General features: G+C 37.3%; 1 protein-coding gene across 4 annotated transcripts in view; it reads right to left on the reverse strand.

Moving 5' to 3' along the window:
* LOC137860102 (uncharacterized oxidoreductase ZK1290.5-like) overlaps positions 1-20,753 on the reverse strand; it is a 38,262-nt gene that overhangs the window by 14,855 nt on the left and 2,654 nt on the right. For 2 of the 4 annotated variants that reach the window (XM_068689921.1, XM_068689920.1), the window contains exons 2-3: positions 10,374-10,622; positions 3,119-3,220 (exon numbers count right to left, since the gene is read on the reverse strand). In XM_068689921.1, the coding sequence (XP_068546022.1) occupies positions 3,119-3,220; positions 10,374-10,622 (351 nt within the window). Of the gene's footprint in view, positions 1-3,118; positions 3,221-10,373; positions 10,623-11,049; positions 11,084-20,753 lie in introns of those variants that run through there. The other 2 variants (XM_068689922.1, XM_068689923.1) reach the window with 2 other exon arrangements.

Consider the following 20,753-nt stretch of genomic DNA (forward strand, 5'->3'; position numbering starts at 1 on the left):
ACACACGTTGCATTCAGACAACAGCAAACCTGTTCTTTCTTCTACAGACAGAAGTACTTAGGAGTTTCCTAAAATTGGACTCATTATAATCTGTGGAGTCTTGCTTAACTTTTTATACAAGCTTTCTGCTCCCTAAAATATGTATTCAAATAATTTTGACATATATATATATTTTTTAAACTTGTCACACAGAGCTTTTTTTTTATCTGGGAATAAAGACAGGATCTTACAAACCAGCATATGCTGACCTGGACAGCCACACAGACTCAAGGTCTCTCTTCAACTGGGTAAGAAGATACTTCAGTCCAGAAGCCCTACAAGCTCTGCTCCTGCAGTCCTGTCTTTCAGCTACTATGCAGTGACTTTCAGATGATCCTGGTTGAGTCCATCTTTGTAGAAACAACCCAAAAAGCTCTCTCAACACTATAAACATAAATACAGTTGGGATTTTTTTTTTGCATCAACTTGTGGCCATTATGACCAATCTAAAAACTTAATGCATTAAAAACTGTCTGGATTGAAGATTTTTACTGTCTTGGGCACTAATGTTTTATTTACCTTCCTTCCAGTGTAATGGGTAATAACAATAAAAAAAAAGGCTATTAATAATTTAAATCATTTTAAAACGTTGTTTTTCTCAGGTAAGTGCAATTTTGCAGAATAAACATTGTCTGGATTTAAACTGAAGGCAAAGATGAGATTTTCAAATATCTGCACTCAAACTATCTGTAAATACAAAGAAGCTATTAAAGAAAAACTTATTAATTTCAGTCAGACCAAAGACTTAGGTCAATATTGAGATCTTTTAATCATCTCACAAGACTCTTGCAGATAGATAGGCCTTATTAGCCCCAAAACACCAACCAACTTTTCCACAAGAACTGTATTTATTGTCATTGCTCTTTCAGAAACTCTTCAATGTGGACACCGCTAGCTGCTAAACTCACTAGCAAGTTGAATAACTTCAGTCTTTCCTTTGTGAATTGACTGCAGAAGCACATTATTCATTTTTAAATGGTCAATTCTTAGACACGAACATTTTAGTTTCTGCTGTTTTTCCTCATGCCAACCCTCTCTCTCCCAACATTCCCTAAAATAATAGTATTGCAAGTAATTTTCAGGTAACAATGATAACCCGAACCACATTCAGAGGAAATAAAGAACTCACCAGTTTGCCACAGAACTTGATTTTTTTCCTTCCCAAATGAAGATATATTTTTTCCTCAAGTAAGGATTTTGACCAGATAATATATTTAAAGTGAATATTCATACTAAGGCCAACACATTATTCACATAACACACAACAAGGCACAAAGATATGCAGCAAGCATTTAATCTTCAACGGAAAGTCTAGTGGTTAACCATACAAACAAATTATTTAACATTTTCCTCAGGAATCATTGCATTTCCATCTCCAGAGTGGTTAACATTTGCGTATCACTTCAGTAACACATGGTTATGGTCGGAACATCCAGAGGCTGCATCCCTTAAAGCAAAACTGTGTTACTTAACATCTGAAAGCACTTGATTCAGCCAGACTAATACATCATCTACAGCGAGAGGAAAATTTAGCTGAGGTGACAAAAATAAATGCAAACTCAGATGTCTACAGAGAGATATGCAAATAAACAAAAAATAAAAATTACCTCTGCAGGTGAGGTCAGGGATAGTATTTCCAGTGTCTTACCGGATAATCATTGAATAGCTCACAGTCTTTCCCAGTAGGAAGACAGGTAGAGAAATAAAGACAAGAAAGATCACAAACACATGCAAAAGCAGAAGAAAGACAATGGGACAGGAATAATAATAGCAAGTGAAACTACAACCTATTTGCAGCTCATTGGGATGGCATATCTAGGCACAAATGACATATAGTAACTTAAATATACATCAAAAAGCACTGTTCAAGGGAAAGACAAAGTAGCCTGCTGAATGGCCCATCTTCAGACTTGAAGTCATTGATGTTTTGAAATATTAGGTTGGTGTTGTGTTTCTTTAAAAACTAAACGTTGTAACTTACACAGCAGAAAATACTTTTTGCAACTTCCCTTATGTTTAATATAAAAAGCAAGAATGAAAAATGTATCAAAGATAAATGTAGATACTTCTACGTTTCCAAAGGCAGACCAAAAGTACTTAAAGGGCTGAAATGCAAGAGAGTGGGTTTGTTTATAACTCTGATAAAACTGGTAGATGTATACTGCCAGCAACTGCAGCCTGTATAGGCAGCACTCTCCTACTATCACTGTTTCAGTAATTGAGTTAGCAGACAGACTACTTAGTCCAAGAAGTGTTTGAAGAGTCCAAAGAAATTCTCTCAAGGTGTAACAAGGTGGGCCCACATTGCCTAGGAACTGCATGACAGGATCTTCTCTATACACTATTTGTGGTAATAGTGTGCATACTTCAGGAGCAAAATGCCCCCGTTAAACCTACATGATAAATTTTGTTTGGGGCAGTCTAATCGTCCTATTGCTATGAACATAAACTGACGATTTCTGTGAATGAAAAATCAAACTGACAGATACTATAACTTGAGAGAACAGATCCCTCCTTTGAAATCCTTTTCAAAAGTTAATACCAAAGAATCTGCAGTTCAGTGTTTGTTCCTATCTACTAGCCAGTTTGGGTGACATTTTCTAAAATGCAAATGAATCTATATAGTAGCACAGTATACGTTCTGTGGAAAAATATATATATGTATACAGTGGAAAATGATATCCTACAATTACAAACAAAAATCAAAAGGAAATAAAACTTGGTAGCATGATCTATACATGAAACACAAGAGGCTACTACAAAGATGTTCTGTAGTGGCACACACATTTCAATGTAATGTGTAGATTTCCTCAAGGAAGTATGCACACCATCATTAATCTTACAGGCAGAATGTGGCAATGTATTATTTGAAAGCAACACAAAGCTCTCTTATTTAGCTTATCAGAAAGCTAATGCTGCAATTTTCAAAGAGGTTCACATAATTTATACACCCAAACACAACTGAAATACGAGCAACCAGCTCAAATGACTTTTTTGAACACCTTTCATTACTGATTCCCCAAATCTTAAAGTACATTCTAATTCCTTCTGCCACGACAGCTTTTCATTATTACATCACCTTCCTCATAGAGCTCCTCCATCGCTGTCCAGGTTTCAGCTCGGACCTCCCGATTGCTTTTACCTGGAACATGTGCATCAGGCCAATGTATCAAATAAAGATCTAAAAAAGAAAGACTATTAAAGTCTCCAAAAAAATATGTCAACCACACAAAGCAGCATTTCCCTCCATACTGGCCCCGTAACATACTATCATCAAAATAGTTACAACTCCATGACAATTATTCCATACATCCATTCATTTTCAATAAATTAAATCTACAACATTTCATTAGCAAGTAAAGGTGGCAGAAGCTGCACATCTGCCTCAGGCTTAGGTCACCATAATCAAAATTTCATGATCACACTTGCATTTAATAAGCTTTTAACCCATAAGTCCCGTTTAAAATCAAAGGGATTTTGGTCAATGTAGTTAAGTCTGGACTACTGCTGAAGCAAGCCTTCAAGTTTGGGGAACATAAATGTTTGGCAGTTATGTAGATGTTTTATACAATCAAAAAAGTGAGCCTATTTTTTTCCTTTCTAAAGAATACTTCCATTTATGAATTTCTGTTGGAAATTACAGCACAGCTGCTCTTTCATCCAGGTTTTTGTTTTGGTTATAATTACATTGTTCCAGCATATGTGATATTTTGTTTTTAGCATTACCAAAAATGAAAAAAATGTTTTGCTACATTTTTATGAAATATTAAAATTTTTTAAAACATGATTAAGATTTATAACTGATGAAATTAGCCAAGTTGCTACTGAAGCTGGTTGTCTTGGGATAGGATTTTTTTGCATCTTCTCCATGCAAGAAAACCTTATCTGCCTAGTGCAAAATGGAGCAAAAAAACAAAAACAAAAACCACTAAACATGAGAAATATGTACATACTACTGGACTCAGAGTTCCAAATCAGATTATATAAATTTCCAAGGCGAGAGGACCTACAACTCCTTTTTAAGTTTGTGGATGCTGCTTATCATTCTGAAGGAGAAACTTAAGAGACACTCAAACAACTACATTTCTATTTAAATCCTAACCACAGGTTCAAACTTCAGGCATCTCAGGGAAAGCGGTGTTGACCTCTACCTCATACACTAGTCTGACACAAAACAGGAAAAAGAAACAAATTCATGAATGAGATCTTTGTGCTTTATAATATGCCTTTTTAGACAGTTCAAAAACAGAGTAAAAAAGTTAAAAAATTGAATTGTTTGCAATAAAAAGGGTCTTTTGTTCTTTAAATGTATCGTATCATTCATTTACAGGACCTCTCTGTGAAAACACATCCTCTGCTATAGTTTTATTTTATTCATATTTAAGGATTGCAATAATGACTAATATACTCTTAGGCTGGTATATTAGCTTTCCACCTCTATAAATACGAATTCAACCTTAATTTAAAAGGACAAACCAGCATAAAATTCTCTACAATACACTGGTTCCCATTTCGGTACATCATTGCAACACTTCAGAGTATTTTGCTTACACTAAAAATCTAATTAGAACAGTACAAAATTTTGTAGATTAAGATACGTTATAGCAGTATGTAAGAAAAAATGATTTGGGATGTATCTAAAAAATCATGAGCTAAATCTGCACTTACTCATATATCAGTAAGGCACTAGTCTTTCAATCTCAATTGCTCAGACAAGTAAATATTGTTTACATATAATGATTTGCAGAATCTGGATTTGTGTCACATTTAAAGAAAGAGTTACTCATTCTTCTGCTGTAGTTATTACGAAAAAATACCAAGATAAGGTATTGGAATTGGAATAAATACCAATTTCTTTAGACTTTAGCTGATAACCAATATTGGAATACTGAATTCTCATTCATGTGCATGTAAAGTTTGTGTTAAAATTTCTGCTGTCTTAGAAGCAATCCCAATGATTAGCATTTGGAATTGCTAATATCACATGTTCATTTTTTATCTTAAATTACATATGCCGTTGGTGCATTTACTGCAAAGAGACTACCATACTTCAATTTAAACTCTTCTGCTTGGATAAGGCAAATGTCATCCATAAAGTAAACGTAAGTTATTGGCATCAGATACCTACCTCACTTAAACACAGAGGAAGTGCCTACCTTTAATCCTTGCTTGTTATGCTCTCCAAGTAGGACTACTATACTTAACTATGCAGAAACAAGTCATTTAGTATGAATAAAAAAAACATCAACTTCAGCAAAAGTTTACCAAAAGTTACTTTTCCAAAAGCCTGCATATCTAGAAGCATCACAGTTTGTAAAAATTTACAAAAACAGCTACACCACAGACTTCCATGTACAAAGATGCTTTGTACTCAGCCCAGGAAATTATGGAACTCTCAGAAGAATGACTTTAACCAGCATTGAGAACTTGAGGATCTCTCGAATATTTCACAAATGCAGTACATCATCTTTCCCTGTGTTAGTGTCTGAGACCTCTTCAACGCAAACAGGATTAGCTCTTGGCATGTTACCTTAGAAAGGCGATGCTACCGTGTATGTGATGTCCATATCATCTTAGGATGTTCATTGTAATTTAGGCTTTTTATTGGAATAAAAAACACACTTAGAAACACACACATTTAAGATTAGAAAGCATCTACAGGATCACCAAGTGCAGTCCTGACTGCTAGCAGTGCTCCTGAAAGCAGAGATAAGGCACCTTATCTCCGATACACAGAGCAGAGTGGTCTTTCTGCCAGGCAAGCACCAACCACCACAGCACAGCCAGAAGTGGAAGGAATAGCACAGTACCATGTACCCTGCAATGAGCAATGGAGCTGCCACCCTACTTAAATAAACTAAGCATGGTTATTTCAAGTGAGGATCTGCTTACTTCTACTGAATGTTAGAAAACTTTACGTAAGAACTGTGAACAGTAAGCACCTCACAAACCGAGCTCTACTATTTCATCTTCATTTATACACACATTCACACCTGCACCACCACACTTTCTTTCTGGTGAAAGTATTTCCCCCTGGGGGATTACAAGAACACAAACACCGTTATTTTCATTTTGGAGGCAAGAAATTAGTTTTGAATAATTTATCAAAATAGCTTAAGATTCCATTAATCAAGAATTGCACAACTACCGCTGAAGGTTTTTAAGAACAGACTACATTTTAGCTGCTGAGAATGATGTAAATATAGATTTAATTTTGTCTTGTAGTGGTGGGTAACAAATACTTTCAGGTCTCTTCCAACCATATTCTTTTTTAAATAAACTTAATTCAAAATAAAAAATGGTTCACAGTATGCGCTTGAGAAAATCACAATCAAGTTTTGTATTCACCAACTTTTAAAAGCATGCCTTAAAGATAACCAGGCTGTGGTGAGGTGCGGTAGTAAATGAGGGCCTAAGGCTCAAACATCAAAACACAGCTGCAGGAAAACTATTCATATGTGAACTGCTTTCACACATTTCAAACACTTATAACTTCTCAGCAGTTGTGGCACCTATAATCAACACAGTTCCTCTTAATCAACAGCATGTTGTGGAAGTAGAAGTCTGTGATTCTAATCAAATTGCTAACTCTATATAAAAAAATATATTTATATGGTGTATACAGACACACACATAGGAGGAGTCAGAACTCACTGTAACAAACCTGCTTTTGAACAGGCCCTGGATCATATCAAACCTAAAAGCAAAACCACATTTTTCAATGTTTTGCAGTTATCTCAATGCAATGGCAATGCCTAGACTTTTTTTCATGAGTATTCTATATAACAACAAGTAACTTCCAAAACATCCTGAATTAATACACGATCTGAACTGTGTGTATGATCATCACTCAGATGCAAGAAATTACCGAGACCTATTAAACTGAATATGCTGATACGACAAAGATTTGCCCAACTCCAGATGTGGATCTGTGATAGGTTAAATTTGGTTGAATCTGACAAGCTCAGAACAGTCACAAGGAAAAAAAAATGTTTATGAATTCAGTAACCCACAAATCACATTCAAGAAGAAGTTACTTTGGAGGTTTGATCTAAATCCTAAGGAATGCATTCTGCCACTGCCAAACCTGTAACATTTGCTGCCATTTCATATTGGTTTACTGTGACTGCTAGTTGGAGAACCGCATTTAGAAAATGCAAGGGGAACCTCTGTTATAACCACTGCCCGCAAATAAGAAAAATATTCCAGCTTCTCATGGATATACAATCTCCTGATTCGAACAAAAACCCTGGAACACTGTTCGCCTAATACCACTTGCCTGAAAATGTCTACTAAAAAAGTTTTATAATGATGCTTTACATGGAACACTCTCTTAAAAAGCAGTGACTGCCTCAAATGTGTTTCAACAGCTGGCATTTTCTACGGCTAACACATGGATTTATCAACTAGTATTCACCACATCTTTAATAAAGTCTGCATGGATGGACTGTAGCCTACATGGTCCTCAAGGAGACTTTCCTTGGAACAAAGCTTAGCTGCACAATCAGCTGCCAGGCCCCTAGAGCTTTTCCTTTTTCAGTCCCCTGAATGGCTAACTCTCCCTCTAACATAAAGGTGTAGCTTATCTAGGATCTTGCAATTTTCTGTATGAGCCATGTATGTTTTTGGAAATGCTGTAACCACCATGTATTTGGTTAATATATGATGAAATTAGGAAATTCAAATTTAGAGTAATGCTTTGCTCCACATTTCATATTTCTATTTCAAAGAAAAACTGCTGGCTGGAACATGCTTGTAACACATGCTCGTAACTACATAATTTACTTTCCTCAACAGGCTGGGACATAAATTGCTGTTATTACTAGAACTTTTCCTGCCATTGAATTTCATGCCCTCTCTATTGCATAGATTGGCCAGCAGAAAGGTGATGTAAAATGCAGGTATGAATGAAAGCAGAGCTAAGGTATCTAAGCTTCAAGTCTACAAGCTTATAACTGTATTTTCAAAACAGTCTTCTGTATTCTATTTACTTTTGTTAAGACTTGTGACAAGCCTCAAAATTTCCAACAAAAAGCCCTTACTCTAAACATTTGAGAAACGCTTGGAAAGTTCGTGTTTCAAGGTACTTCCACTTCTTGTTTGAAAATCCTTCCAATAGCACCTTCCAGTTCAGGTGTGTTCAGATAGAAGATATTTGACTCCCTAAAGCATGATGCTTTTTACCAACCCTGTAAAACATACCACAAATTGTACCTGCTCTAAGGGCCTCCTTCACCAGAACTTGTAGCACAGAACAGAGAATTCAACCTTCTCTCTTTGACACAACAGCAGATCACATTGTGTCTACCTGCTATTCTGTCATCCCATCCCTCTGGTGGAGGTCACCATCCTCACTGACAGATCTGTGAATTGCACACGAAGTATTTCCTTACTCATCACAGTTTACAAAACATGAAGTTAAAACAAACTGAAATCAGCATCGATTTAGCTCCCTGTGTTTCACTAACTGGTCGTTCAGGAAGACCTTTATAAATTGTTCAAACATCTCCACATTAATGGAAGAAAGCAGAGGAAGAAAAGGAGGGAAGACAGGAGACTAGGGAGGAAAAAAAAGAAAAAAAAGAAAAAAGAAAAAAAGCATTGAATATTGGGGTAAATTGTGCAGGCACTTGTAATGACTTCTAAATTTGTCTCCGTAACGTGAACAAAAGAAGTCTGAGTTGAAATTATCTGACAGATACGATGTTCTGTTTATGCCAGACCACGGAGTCACTCACTTGGTGACAGTATTAGGGCATTTCTAGCTCTCAAATATTTTTTCCTCAGCTCACAAACTTCTGCTTAGCAGCAATATCCAAGCTGAGTGTTTGTGCGAGCACCTACTTTAACCAGTCTGCTACCTGAGAAAAAAGCAAATTACTGAAAGGAATCACTGAGAATGATTTCCTGGAAGTGAGTCAAGTTTTCCTCTCATTGGCATTCAGTACCAGTGCCATAGAAAGCACGGGAAAAAAGAAAGCAAACACAAAACATAACAAACAGAAAGCAGAGAGAAGGAAACATGTTATTTCTCTGTTTAGAGGACAAAACCAAGGACTGAAACTTTTTTTTTTTTTTTTTTAATTAGAGTCTCCTTGCAGTGACCTGTATTTGCATGGGACAGAGAAGAAGAAATATTAATTCATTCTGATTTACTCTGTACTTGTGCAGGCAGTTCAGGGATAAATTTCCATTAGGAATGGAGCCAAAGATGTGCATATAAAAATCAAAGTCTTTAACAGATAGAGGTTTTGCCTCTTCATTTTGAAATGTACCAGGCAAAAAAGCCAGCAAATATAGCACACATCTGCTATCAATAAATGATTCCACAAAATCAGTACTTCAAAAAAGCTGTTCACTTCATTAAAGTTTGATTATTGGTAACAGGTGGACAGTGAGGAAAGAGAAGCATATATGCATTTTCAGGACACTAACATATAATGTTCAACCAATTATTCCTTGATTGCCGGCATTAACACTCTCTACCAGTGTCATTATTTTAGGTTATTACTTTAAATTCATCTTTCTCTCCCTTCACTTTCTTTTGATTGCTCTAGCTAGGCAGGAAGAAGTAAAAACCAGTATAAAACATATCTTTTTTTTTTTTTTTTTTATCAGGTTCCACCACTCTTATGATCTGTTACACAGCATTAACTGAGGTCACTATTGCAGCTTGTTGCCTGTCAAACAGTAGTAAAAATATCACATCTTTGACTATCGGAAGGTCATGACCAGGGTATACTTAATACTAAGTCTAACTCAGTGTTAAATTTAGTCTTCTCAAGTCTTATAGACAATTCTAACTTTTTCCTTGAAGTACATTGCAGCAGACAGATCAAACCAAAGGCAGTTATTTAGATATTTTTTTTTAGAACTGTCGATAATCCTACAAAATAACTTGTAGAAAGGACTCTCATTCTCTGAGATTTAGCAGACCACACAAGAGCTTAGGCATTTTTGTGTCCCTTGTAACAATAAATTATTGTCAAGGCTGTGAATCCTTGTTCTTTTTTAGGTTTTGTGTGTTTTCAGCAAAATATATAGCACTCACGTAGTTGATCCTCAAATCAATTTAATAATGAAATGCATTTCTACAAAAAATACACCTTAATCTGTTTTAAAAGATTTGCAACAAGGAAAAATTATGTGATCTCAGTTACAGGTATGCAAATTTCCTAGAGAATAAACAGAACAAGAAATTTGCAAAAATGTAAAGGCAGAATTTGGCTACTGTAATCTACCCACCTGTGCTACAGTGTTTTACAAGAATTCATTCATCTTTCCAAACGTTCACAGAGAAGGCATGGTAAATGAGTTATATTAAGGATACATACCAAGATAGTCAACACCAAGTCTTTCACATGACTCCAAGCAGGCTTTTTTTGTGTTTTCATAGCCATAATCACTATGCCACAATTTGGTGGTTATCCAGAGGTCCTCCCGCTTCACACCACTCTCTTTAATGGCTTTTTGGAGAAGAGATTCACAGCCGTATCTTTTTGCCGTGTCAATATGACGAATGCCACATTTCTGTAATGCATGGACCACAGCATCATGGGAATAGCCACCCTGATGGGAAGTACCTAAACAAAAGACATTAGAAAATTAGAAGTGAATTATAAGTGACATATTTATTTTTTGATTGTTTGTTCCCCCACTTTTTCTTTTTTTTTTTTTTTTATTTAAATTAATATTGTCACAGAACCTTCTTTTTGAATTCTCACTTCACATAGCAAAGAAATGGGAACTGACAGGCAGTGTGCCCTTACACATCTCCAGGCTGTGAAAATCCGTAAGATGCTAGGTTGTTGATGCTGATCAGAAAACAGAAAAAAATAAAGAAGTAACTGTAAAGAAGTGAGATCATAAGTCAGGCTGAAGAACATCACACAGAAAATAGATACCTTATGAAAAACCAGTATATGACATTTTATTTTCATATAGGAGCACAACATTTAAGATGAAACACTAACAGCATGAAACAAAATATGTAACTTAAAAACAATTTACATTGCAGAAAGCATATCATGAAGCGTTTACTCTTTTGAACTCCTGGTAGTTTCAAGTTATTACTGCATTGTGGAACCCACTGCAGACTGGGCCGTGCTGCAGGTGCAATTCACATAACGTCAGGCTCAGCAGTACCCAGAACAATGGAATCCTGCACAGGGGTTAGAGACCTGGTGCACGGGGAGCCTCGGCAACAAAGTCAAGCAACTCTCATTGTGTAGGTATTCACTGGATGTACAAAAAGTGTATTTTGCTTGTCAAGGGGACGGAAGGAGGAGGAGACTCAGCAGGAAAAGCAACCAGCAGGAGGACCGTCAGATAAAGAACTGGTTGAGAGCAAGGAGGATGATATTTCTACTTACCCTTTCCTGTTAGTTGTTCTTCCTGCCGTGAGCCCCTCACCCATTCACCCCCAGTCAGACTTCCCACAAACAGTATTTTCTACAGTTTGTTTGAGGAAATGCTCCGTCAGCTATTAAAGCCAGCTTCTAAGGTGATGCCTAGTGCTTAGAGGCCCTAATTCCAGGAACTGCAGTCAGCACGCAGATGGCTACAACGCTCTCTGCAGAAGGACGACAGGTCAAAGAATAATATCAAACGAAAGTTGTATCCACTGACAACTTTCTCTTTCCCTCCAAACATGGTGTTTATTTGTACATTAAGCACCGCTATCTGCACATTATGAAATGAACAAGTGCGTAAGCTCACCCAGAGGGGCAGAAAAAGGAAACACACAGTTACCTCAGATGCACCCACAGCGCTTCCCATACCTGAACTGGCGACAGAATGCCCACGAGCACTTACAAAGTCCTCGTGCATGTACCACAAGCCAGGTTCTCCTCAATGCTTATCATTTTTGTTCATTCCCAATCTTAGAAGGGAAGTCAACGCTACTTCTATCATCCTGCTCACCACTGGCAAGCCATGTTAGCTATAATACGGTCTCAGATACACAGACACCTGAAGAGCATGAAATTCTGCTGATCACAGTGGGACAACCCCTGCTTACATTTAGGATGTACAAAATTTGGAGTATTCAATTCTTGATTTATCTTCATAGATTTTATTATATTCCTACAATTTTGACATGCATATCGTAAGGATTTTACCATTCTAAAGTACACAAAGTTACAATATTTTAAAAGACAGGAAATTTTAAAGAGTTTTTTCTCCATTGCCACTAATTATGACAAATACTGTAACTGGTTTAATTCCTCAACCACCTACAGATAATGTCCCTACAACTTGCTTTACACCAAAAAAATAAATTAAGCTAATTCAAATCACACCTTTAAAATTGCAATTTCACAGTCTTCATAAATGTTTAAGAATTTGATGAATGCAGCTTCTGTGCATCTATACACATAGAACATACATGCAATTATTATATTATTCAGATACTAAAGGAATTTTATTAAAAATTATATAACTGGCATAGAAAAATTACTATACTTTTTCATAAGAATCCCTTTTAATAATCTGGTATTGGTGCCAAATAAATTAGGTTGCAATTATTATGCCTGTTTCTGGCTGAATGGACTTCTCTAAGCACAGAATGAATGGAGTTCATTTAGAGGTCTTGCAAATGAACTCAGACTCTTTTCATGCATAATGGATTTCAGTAAGAACATTTAGGACAAACAGCTTTTTTTCTTTTTTTTCTTTTTTTTTTTTTATTTATTTTAACCCTTTTAAGGTAAAGGGAGAGAGTGGGAGAGAAGGAAAATTCAGGATGTATTTGTTATCGTTCCCTATTCCATGACGGCATGCACACTTGTTTAGGAGGAAATAGAGACCAAGATTACCCTTGAGGGAATTATCCTAATTTCTGTTCCTCAAGATGAATTACAACAGTCCTGATGCACTAAATAAACAAATGCTTAAGAACTTTTTACCCCTTCCTCCCCCCAAATAAAAAGAGAAACATGATTTACTTTCTCTCTCACTTTCTGGGGACCTAATGTCTTCATAATCTGTGAAAATATTATCTGAAAATATAAAAATGTCCTCTGATATGAATAACTATGGCTACTTGAAATCAGTGCAATCACTTACATTAAGAGTTCACATTAGAGAAACTGCAGGCTGGATGTTCAGAGATCATCTCACAGATTAAATCTCTTCTGACATCAGTAGGCAATAAAAACACCCAGTTGACAAACAAAACACCTAGAAAAATACCATTCCTTTGCTGGCTGATCTTAAAGTAGTCACTTCAGAAGAAAACTCTCAGAAGAAAAGTATCAAACACTCTTTTACTGATGTTTACGTGCTCACTCTATACCATAATAAGCTTGAAATACCTTGTTCTATTCGTTTTACTGGTATTATTTCAACACTACATCAACATTAGGGCCATGTAATACATCTTTACCAATTTCACGTTGTAAATACACTAAAGTTTTTGGTGTCAGTACAACTTGATTCCACTGATATCTTATGACATGATAAAACATAAAATGCTGCCTCCACACAGCAAATGAACATACAACACGTTTCAAGGTTCACTGCTGAGCCATTCACAGAATGGTGTGCCCCTTCTGTAGACTGGCTCAAGGACAGGCAGTCTTTACTTACTGTCCTTGCTTACTGTTATTGAAAGAGGCTGCCAGTCTTTCCTCTTCTTCTTTCACCTACTTTTGCATTCATGTGACTCCCTGACAAGCTGATTCAGCGTGCTGAACAGCCAAAAAGCGTATAGTTTTATAATTATTCAGGAAGCAGAATAACTCTCCAGAGGAAAACAAAACTCAAGATTTCAGGCAAGGAATGGGGAGAAAAATAGAGAAAGAAAAATCCCCCTTTCAGCAGCAGTAGTTAAATAATTTGATGCATTCCCTGTTTTTTACTAAAACAAAAAAGATAATAAGTTGTATTCAAGCCAACCACAAAGAGATCAGAAAGTCCTTCTCCACTAACTCGTCTCCTGGAGCCCTTCTTCCCTGCTGTTCCCCATTGCTATCACCGGTGCTGCTCCTGCACAAGCAGACAAGGTCACACTGACTTTCTGTAAGTATAGCACAGAACCCAAGTGTTCTTGCTGCTGCATTTTGGCTCCATTTTTTCTTAATTGGGTCAGTTACCCTGCATATCATATTTAGCATCGCATGACGAAGTATTCATTGCATCCTCGCTTCCTTTTGAGAGCGGAGGGGTTTTCCTTTGCAGCAAGTGAAATCAAAGTCAGGCTTGTTATGGAGCTCTCTTTCTCCATAATTTTCATAAGGCAATTGTAGAACATTTCTAGTTATGAAATGTGGTTACACTCAAATTTAATCACAACCAATCTTACGAAATAACTTGGACATCTTTACTCGGATCCCAAGAGTGTCACCTAACAACGTGTACCCAATGGAGCAGGTGCCCTTGCAGGAAGGAAGCCACAGAGGTGCTGGGTTCCTAGAACCAGCAGTACAACGTCAACGTTGGCTGACAGGCACTGAGCAGTCGGGTAGTACGTACCCAACCCTAAAGAAGTACTGTGCAAGTTTAGCTAAAACTCAGCCATTTCAGACCTAGGACCAAACTGTACAAGAGGTGCCAGAATAACAGCATTTGGTGAGGCTACAACACAAAAACGCCAAAGGCGTGCTGCAGCTCTGACACCAGCTGCTGATGAAGGTGGTTTTGTATGGATATGGTGCAAGAGGAGCTGCAGCTGTTGAAGTACAGGCATAATTTGGCTTCTGACCTCACGGGACAGCAGGGAGGCTCCCAGAGCACTGCACTACAGCAGGTGCTTCCAGACAGCAGGAGCACACTGGTACAAGGAGATTCACCAGAGAACTCGACAGAGGTGTGAAGTTACACTGACACACATTTTATGGTATTACAACAATCCTGCAAGCACAGCTTCATGTTATTCAAACACTGCTATGCTAAGATATTGCTAACAGACCTGACTGAAGTCTAGAGATTACCACCAAGTTTCTCTTGACTCTGTAAAAGCTGTCTAGATATTGCTTTTTTTTTTTTTTCTATTTCTTTTTGATTGAAGCTTTACTTTGATGCTTCAGATGTTTTTGCTAAATATAATCCACTGCTTAGTGCGAAGGGGTCACTCTGGGGCTGTTTTTCTCCTCTGTGACTCGGTTATAATAAGCTCAGACTTCAATACCAAGAGGAAGGAAAGTATGCAAGCAGGATCTTCAGCTCCACAGTGCTCCTCGGGCACCTAGGAACAGACTGCGGGAATACAGCCTAGGCACGGTGTGAGAGCAGGAGAGAGCCCCAACATGTTGATTATGTATGCAGGGAAAGGGAAGCCAGGATTGCTAGTTTTCGCTCTTCCTGAGAGGAAGGAAGAAGTGGCAACGAGCCACTGTTGACAGAAGTACTCTATTCCCTCCATCCCAAAGAGGGTCAGACTGTGAAGGATATTCAGATCACCTACCGTAACATTAAGGTGCGTCGCTGATCCAGACACAACTTTAGAAAAGGAGTTATGAAAGCAGTGTCACGGGATGGCTCCCACAAGGAGCCCAGGAACTCTGCAGGCAGCACCCATTCCCAGCGGGGTGCTGCAGCGCCAAAACCACCAATTCACTAGGACGCGTTTCTGGCAGGAAAAATACACTATTGCCCAAAAAAGCAATTATTTTTCCCCTGTAGGAATAAACATCTTTCCAGATGAAAATGCCAGCTATTTAAATTATCCAGCTGTCATATACAAGTATTTTTTATCATTGATAACTTCTCAGTTAAATGTATATGGAAGGACAAATCCCGACCTATCATTTGAAAGGTAGACTGTGAATGTCTAATTCACATAGAAATTTCATAAGCAGAGCGGCAGCACACATTTAAATGCCCTTACAGACAGACTGCCAAATGTTGAAGCCTTTTCTTTCACTCCCCACTTTCCCACCACCGAGAGAACTATTTCTCATTAACAACCAAATTGGTTTCAGATGCTCTGCTATAAGATGTTACCTTAGAAACCGTTTGGTAAAAGACTGTGGCTTCCTTCCATAGAAATCTCAAGCAGTGAAAAGGCAGATTTTCTGGCATAAATCAAATCCAATTTCTAAGGTTCACTAAACCTTTTCTCCTCGGAATAATGTTTTGTGACTAGATCTTAGCAGTTAATAGTGCACGAAGAATTGCTGGTGTGAACCAGTTTTAAATGATTTTCATTCTATTCCCTCTGTTAACTCCATTGAAATTGCTTCCAGTACTTATCATACCTTGATAGAACTTTCAGCTTCATAACTAGTAAGGATGATACGTGCTATACAGCAAATAAAGAGACCGAATACAACTATTAGTGTTATTTTCCTTCTTTCTTATACATCTTCCTAAACTACTCTGTCTGATAAAGATTACATCAATTGATTCACAATATTAGAAATTTGGAAGCACTTCACAACAAATGACAGACCTGTGACACAATTTTCCTTCTTCAAACAACTTTCACACACATACAAAAAAGCATGATCAAAAGGAAAAAAGAGATGCAAGTACTAAGTCCGCAGTTTGCATTTAAGTAGCATATTACCACAATCATTCCCACTGTGAAAGTTTGACTTAAGAATAAATTATATGTCTCATTTACAACTAACCATAATCAGTATGCAATTAAGTAGAAGGATAGCAATATTAAAAAGCTAAGTTAACCTTAGATCAATAATTCAACACCAATTAAAAATATTGTAGAGATAATACTACAGAAAAAAATAAGAGTTGCAATTTATAGTGATTTGACAAAAAGCATGCATGTATGATAACTCATTATTGTAAGACCCTAATTGAAGATGATGTTCAAGCTGATGGCTAATTTGTTACACCGTCATAATGCCCGTGGTGCCTACTCAGACTACAGAGAAATGATGGCACTGGATGGTCCGAGCCTTGCAGCATCCCACTGGTGGCTAATGGCACTCACGAGTTCAAAGGACGGCAGCAAGGCAGCTACCCGCGGGGCAAACAAGCTGAACAATACCAAACAGTTTTGATCAAGTGCTTTTTATCCACATCATCTAAGAATTTAAGATGTATTTTCTCAAAGCTCAGATGATAAGCGATGCTTCTTGCAGCCCCTCCTCTCACGCTGCACATGCACCCTCAGAGCAGCATGCACCAGAATGCAAAGCCCATCCATTCAGGCGTTAATAAGCCTAGGCAACACGGCTTCCTTATGAAACTGATGTAAAGCCACATTTCTCTCCTCTCTCCCCCCTGTAATGAGGATTTTGTACCACACTCGGTGCTGGAGGCACTTTGCATAAACATTGGAAGAACCGAAGGAAGTTTAGGAACCAGTACCTCCCTCCTCCCCACTTGGAGGCACGAGGAACCACTGCAGCGCTGGTTACAGCAGCACCTGACCTCACCATTCAGTGCTGCCACAACTGTGCTACGGAGCTCTGGCAGAGCAAGCAGGTACGACAACGAAAATCTGCTCTACGAAGGCTGAAAGATAAAAGTCAGGCTTTTTTTTCATCGTTTTGTATCATTTTTCTACATTACAGAAACATGGTGAAAGACAAAAGTTAAATACCCTGGAGCTTGCTCCTCCGCTCATTTCAGGCTGGTTACAAATAATTCATTCATCTAATGAGCCATTAAGCTTGTATGATTTGAAAGTGTTACCAACAGTTTCCTACACTTTCTTCATGACGTCTTTCCTCCAAAAATGAGCCTTGGGACTGTGGCTACAATTACTCTCACGAATCTATAAGGTTCACTTGAACTGCCTTGCCTTTATTACAGTAATTATTGGCACAACAGTGCACTTAACTAATATTTAGGCCGTCCATTTCTTCTGCCTCTTGTGGGTAACTGTAAGATCCACATTTGCCACAAAGTGATCACAGAATTTTTATTATACACGTTTAATTTCTTTCAGTTCTATTTTATGCAAGTGCTTTAAAAGTATAGTCCTGAAGACCTTATCAGGAACATTAAGTGTTCTTTTCTAGATTGAGCTTATTTAGAAAAAAAAAATCTAAATCTTTTTCTATTTTTCTAAAATCTTTTTCTATTTAATTCACATACTTATATAACTCTAATGCTAAAGGGGTTTTGGAGTTTTTCTGGAAAATGGAGCAGATGAGGTAATATGGCATTGAAGATTGAGAAAACTGTCCTTTTTACAATCAGGCTCAAGGTAAAATCCCCCGTAAAAATATAAAAAGTTGGTCTCAAATGTTTGTAGGTATACAAAGAGCAGACAAAGCATCAATTTCCTCCAGAAAAACAAACAAACAAACCAAAAGCACATTTATTTCTGTAGCAGGTACACTGATATCAGCAGAAACTTGCCCAGCACTTTCCCTCAGGTGCATTCACAAACACCCTTCAGAACACCATTTGTGCAGCGTTTCGTCTTTTCAGGAGGTCAGTACATTTTGTCAGGTTAGGAGAGGAGGCACATTTTACCCCGCCGTCTCCAAGCATGTACCCACATGCACCACGGCCACGTTTCGTACATATGAGAGGAGTTAAATATATGGCAGCCCTCAAAGCTCAAGTACAACTTCTCAAGGTCAGATCTCCCGAAACGGTGGATGAATCGAAGCACAAAGATTTATAGTTGTGGCATTTTGTTCATCACAAGAGGCTATTAAGGAAACTTGGTAACCATGGGTGAGAAGTAAACTCCTGACAGAACTGGGGGGGAAAAAAAGAAGTTGAGACGTAAAACAAAGGGCAGAAATAAACAGCCAATTCTTATTACGGGGTAAGATTAATAGGGGGGAGTGCCATAGGTCTTGGTATCAAGACCACTGTTCCATAAATTTCCTTAGGAACTGAAGCCATGAAAAAACAAGAGCCATGGGAAGAAAAAAAAAGAAAAAAAGGCAGTAACAGCTGAGAACAAGAAGTGAAGGCTTGAATCTGCTGCCATTGAACTGAGAGGTAAAATCTCACTTGATTCCAGCCCCAGCAGGACTGGGTCTTTTTTCTGAGCACAGTTAAGTTTAAAAATGACTATGAGCAACTCTATGATTAATAATGAAGCAGCACATAACTATATTATAGTAATGCATAATGGAAGGAAATATCAAGATACTTCTACTCAGCATTAAGGTTCAGATTACACACAGCTTTTTGAGGAGAAAAATGAGTTTATGCTTTTCTCCATGGAGAAAACCTCCCTCCTCATACAAGCATGTCATTAATTTTATACTTTGATAGGAGGGGATCAGGCGATGACTTTTTTTCTGTTTTAAAATCTCATCAAGTTACTAATTATACTGAAACTTGAGAATTATACAGAAAAAAAAAAAAAAAAAAAAACTTTACAAGAAAACATTCTATGTATATTTGTGGTATCACCAACAAATTTTGTCAGGAAATCACATGCTATTTGGCCAAATCCCTGAGTTTCATGATTGCTATCCCCACATCCTAGCTCCTCAAGAAAAGAGAAGAAAAGAAAAGAAAAAAAAAACACAAAACTTTTCTGAAGGGAATCGAGAGAGCCAGAACAAGTCTTAAGAGATGGCTATAACTGAGGTTTTGGGGAACTTTTGTAGTAAACGAATGTAATTTTATTTGTTTTTAGAAAGTCACGTACGGAGCTTCCCCATTCGCAAAGTTTTAAAATGCATTGGTGTGCTTATTTTTAGTTGGAAAATAGACTAAAGCACTCGGAGAGGCACAGTGGCAAAGGAAATACTTTTTAGCACTAAGGAACTTTATCGTCAAGTCTCCCTCATGCCACAAAGCTTTCTAACAAGGAGCAATGTCATGCTGAACTCAACTATGCAGCACATACAGAACCTTGAAAAAGTTTCCTAATATTTTAGTTACGGGAAGTCCTCCTGCTACTGAAGTATATCCAAATACATTGGTGGGTAACATTTTTACCCACCAAACTTCAAAAAAAGGAAAAATAAAAAAGAAGGAAGTGGCAACTTTCGAAGTGGAGGCTTCCTACATAGCCGTAGTAACCATGAACAATACAATCTGTATGAATTATTTTTCCAAAGCCCAAAGAGGACAATATTTTGCGTCCAACTTTGACAAGTGATCCATTTTCAAGAGTGCTGCTTTAGATAAGGACCAAGCAGCCTGTAGTTAAATCAAGACAATACAAGAACATGCAATTCCCTGCTACAGTAAAGACTCACAGCAAAGTATGCAATAGTTGGAAACATGTAAGTCCCAAGCAAAAGTGTAACTGTAACAACTTCAAAACTGCCATTTTATACCAGTTATTTGCCCTGTTTTGTTTGTTTGTTTTGTTTTTTAAGGTAAACCTTGCAAATACAGAAAGAATTTATAGTTATCCCTTTAGCACAGTAAACATACCCATTTTCTAAAGCAATCTAAAGCCTTTATGAACTAGTGTACTCTCCTAGTACTTTTACACTTACATCAAGCATTAACGCCAAAACAACAATTATTTTCAGACAAACCTACTCTACTTTCTACTTGAAAGAAGCCTCTGTAATGAAAAATACCATTACCTGTAGATATGTCTGACCCCCCTGCATGTGAATAATACCGTCTAAAACAACTGTTGTAATTGGAACATAAGAAATATAAAGTTATCAACAGTTTTTAAAATCATGCAACAAACAAGAAAGATGTAGATCATTTCTTGTTAAATAAAACTTCAGCTATACAGCATATTTCTAGCACTAAGGTGGGCTGCCTTAAAATAATTGGTAGGTATCTAAGGAAAGACTTCTTGTTTTACCATTGCTAGCAGACTTGTCTTCTTCTGGACACAAAACAGATACAACACAGAACCT

Source organism: Anas acuta, chromosome 8 (assembly GCF_963932015.1).
Source record: "Anas acuta chromosome 8, bAnaAcu1.1, whole genome shotgun sequence".
Taxonomy (NCBI): domain Eukaryota; kingdom Metazoa; phylum Chordata; class Aves; order Anseriformes; family Anatidae; genus Anas; species Anas acuta.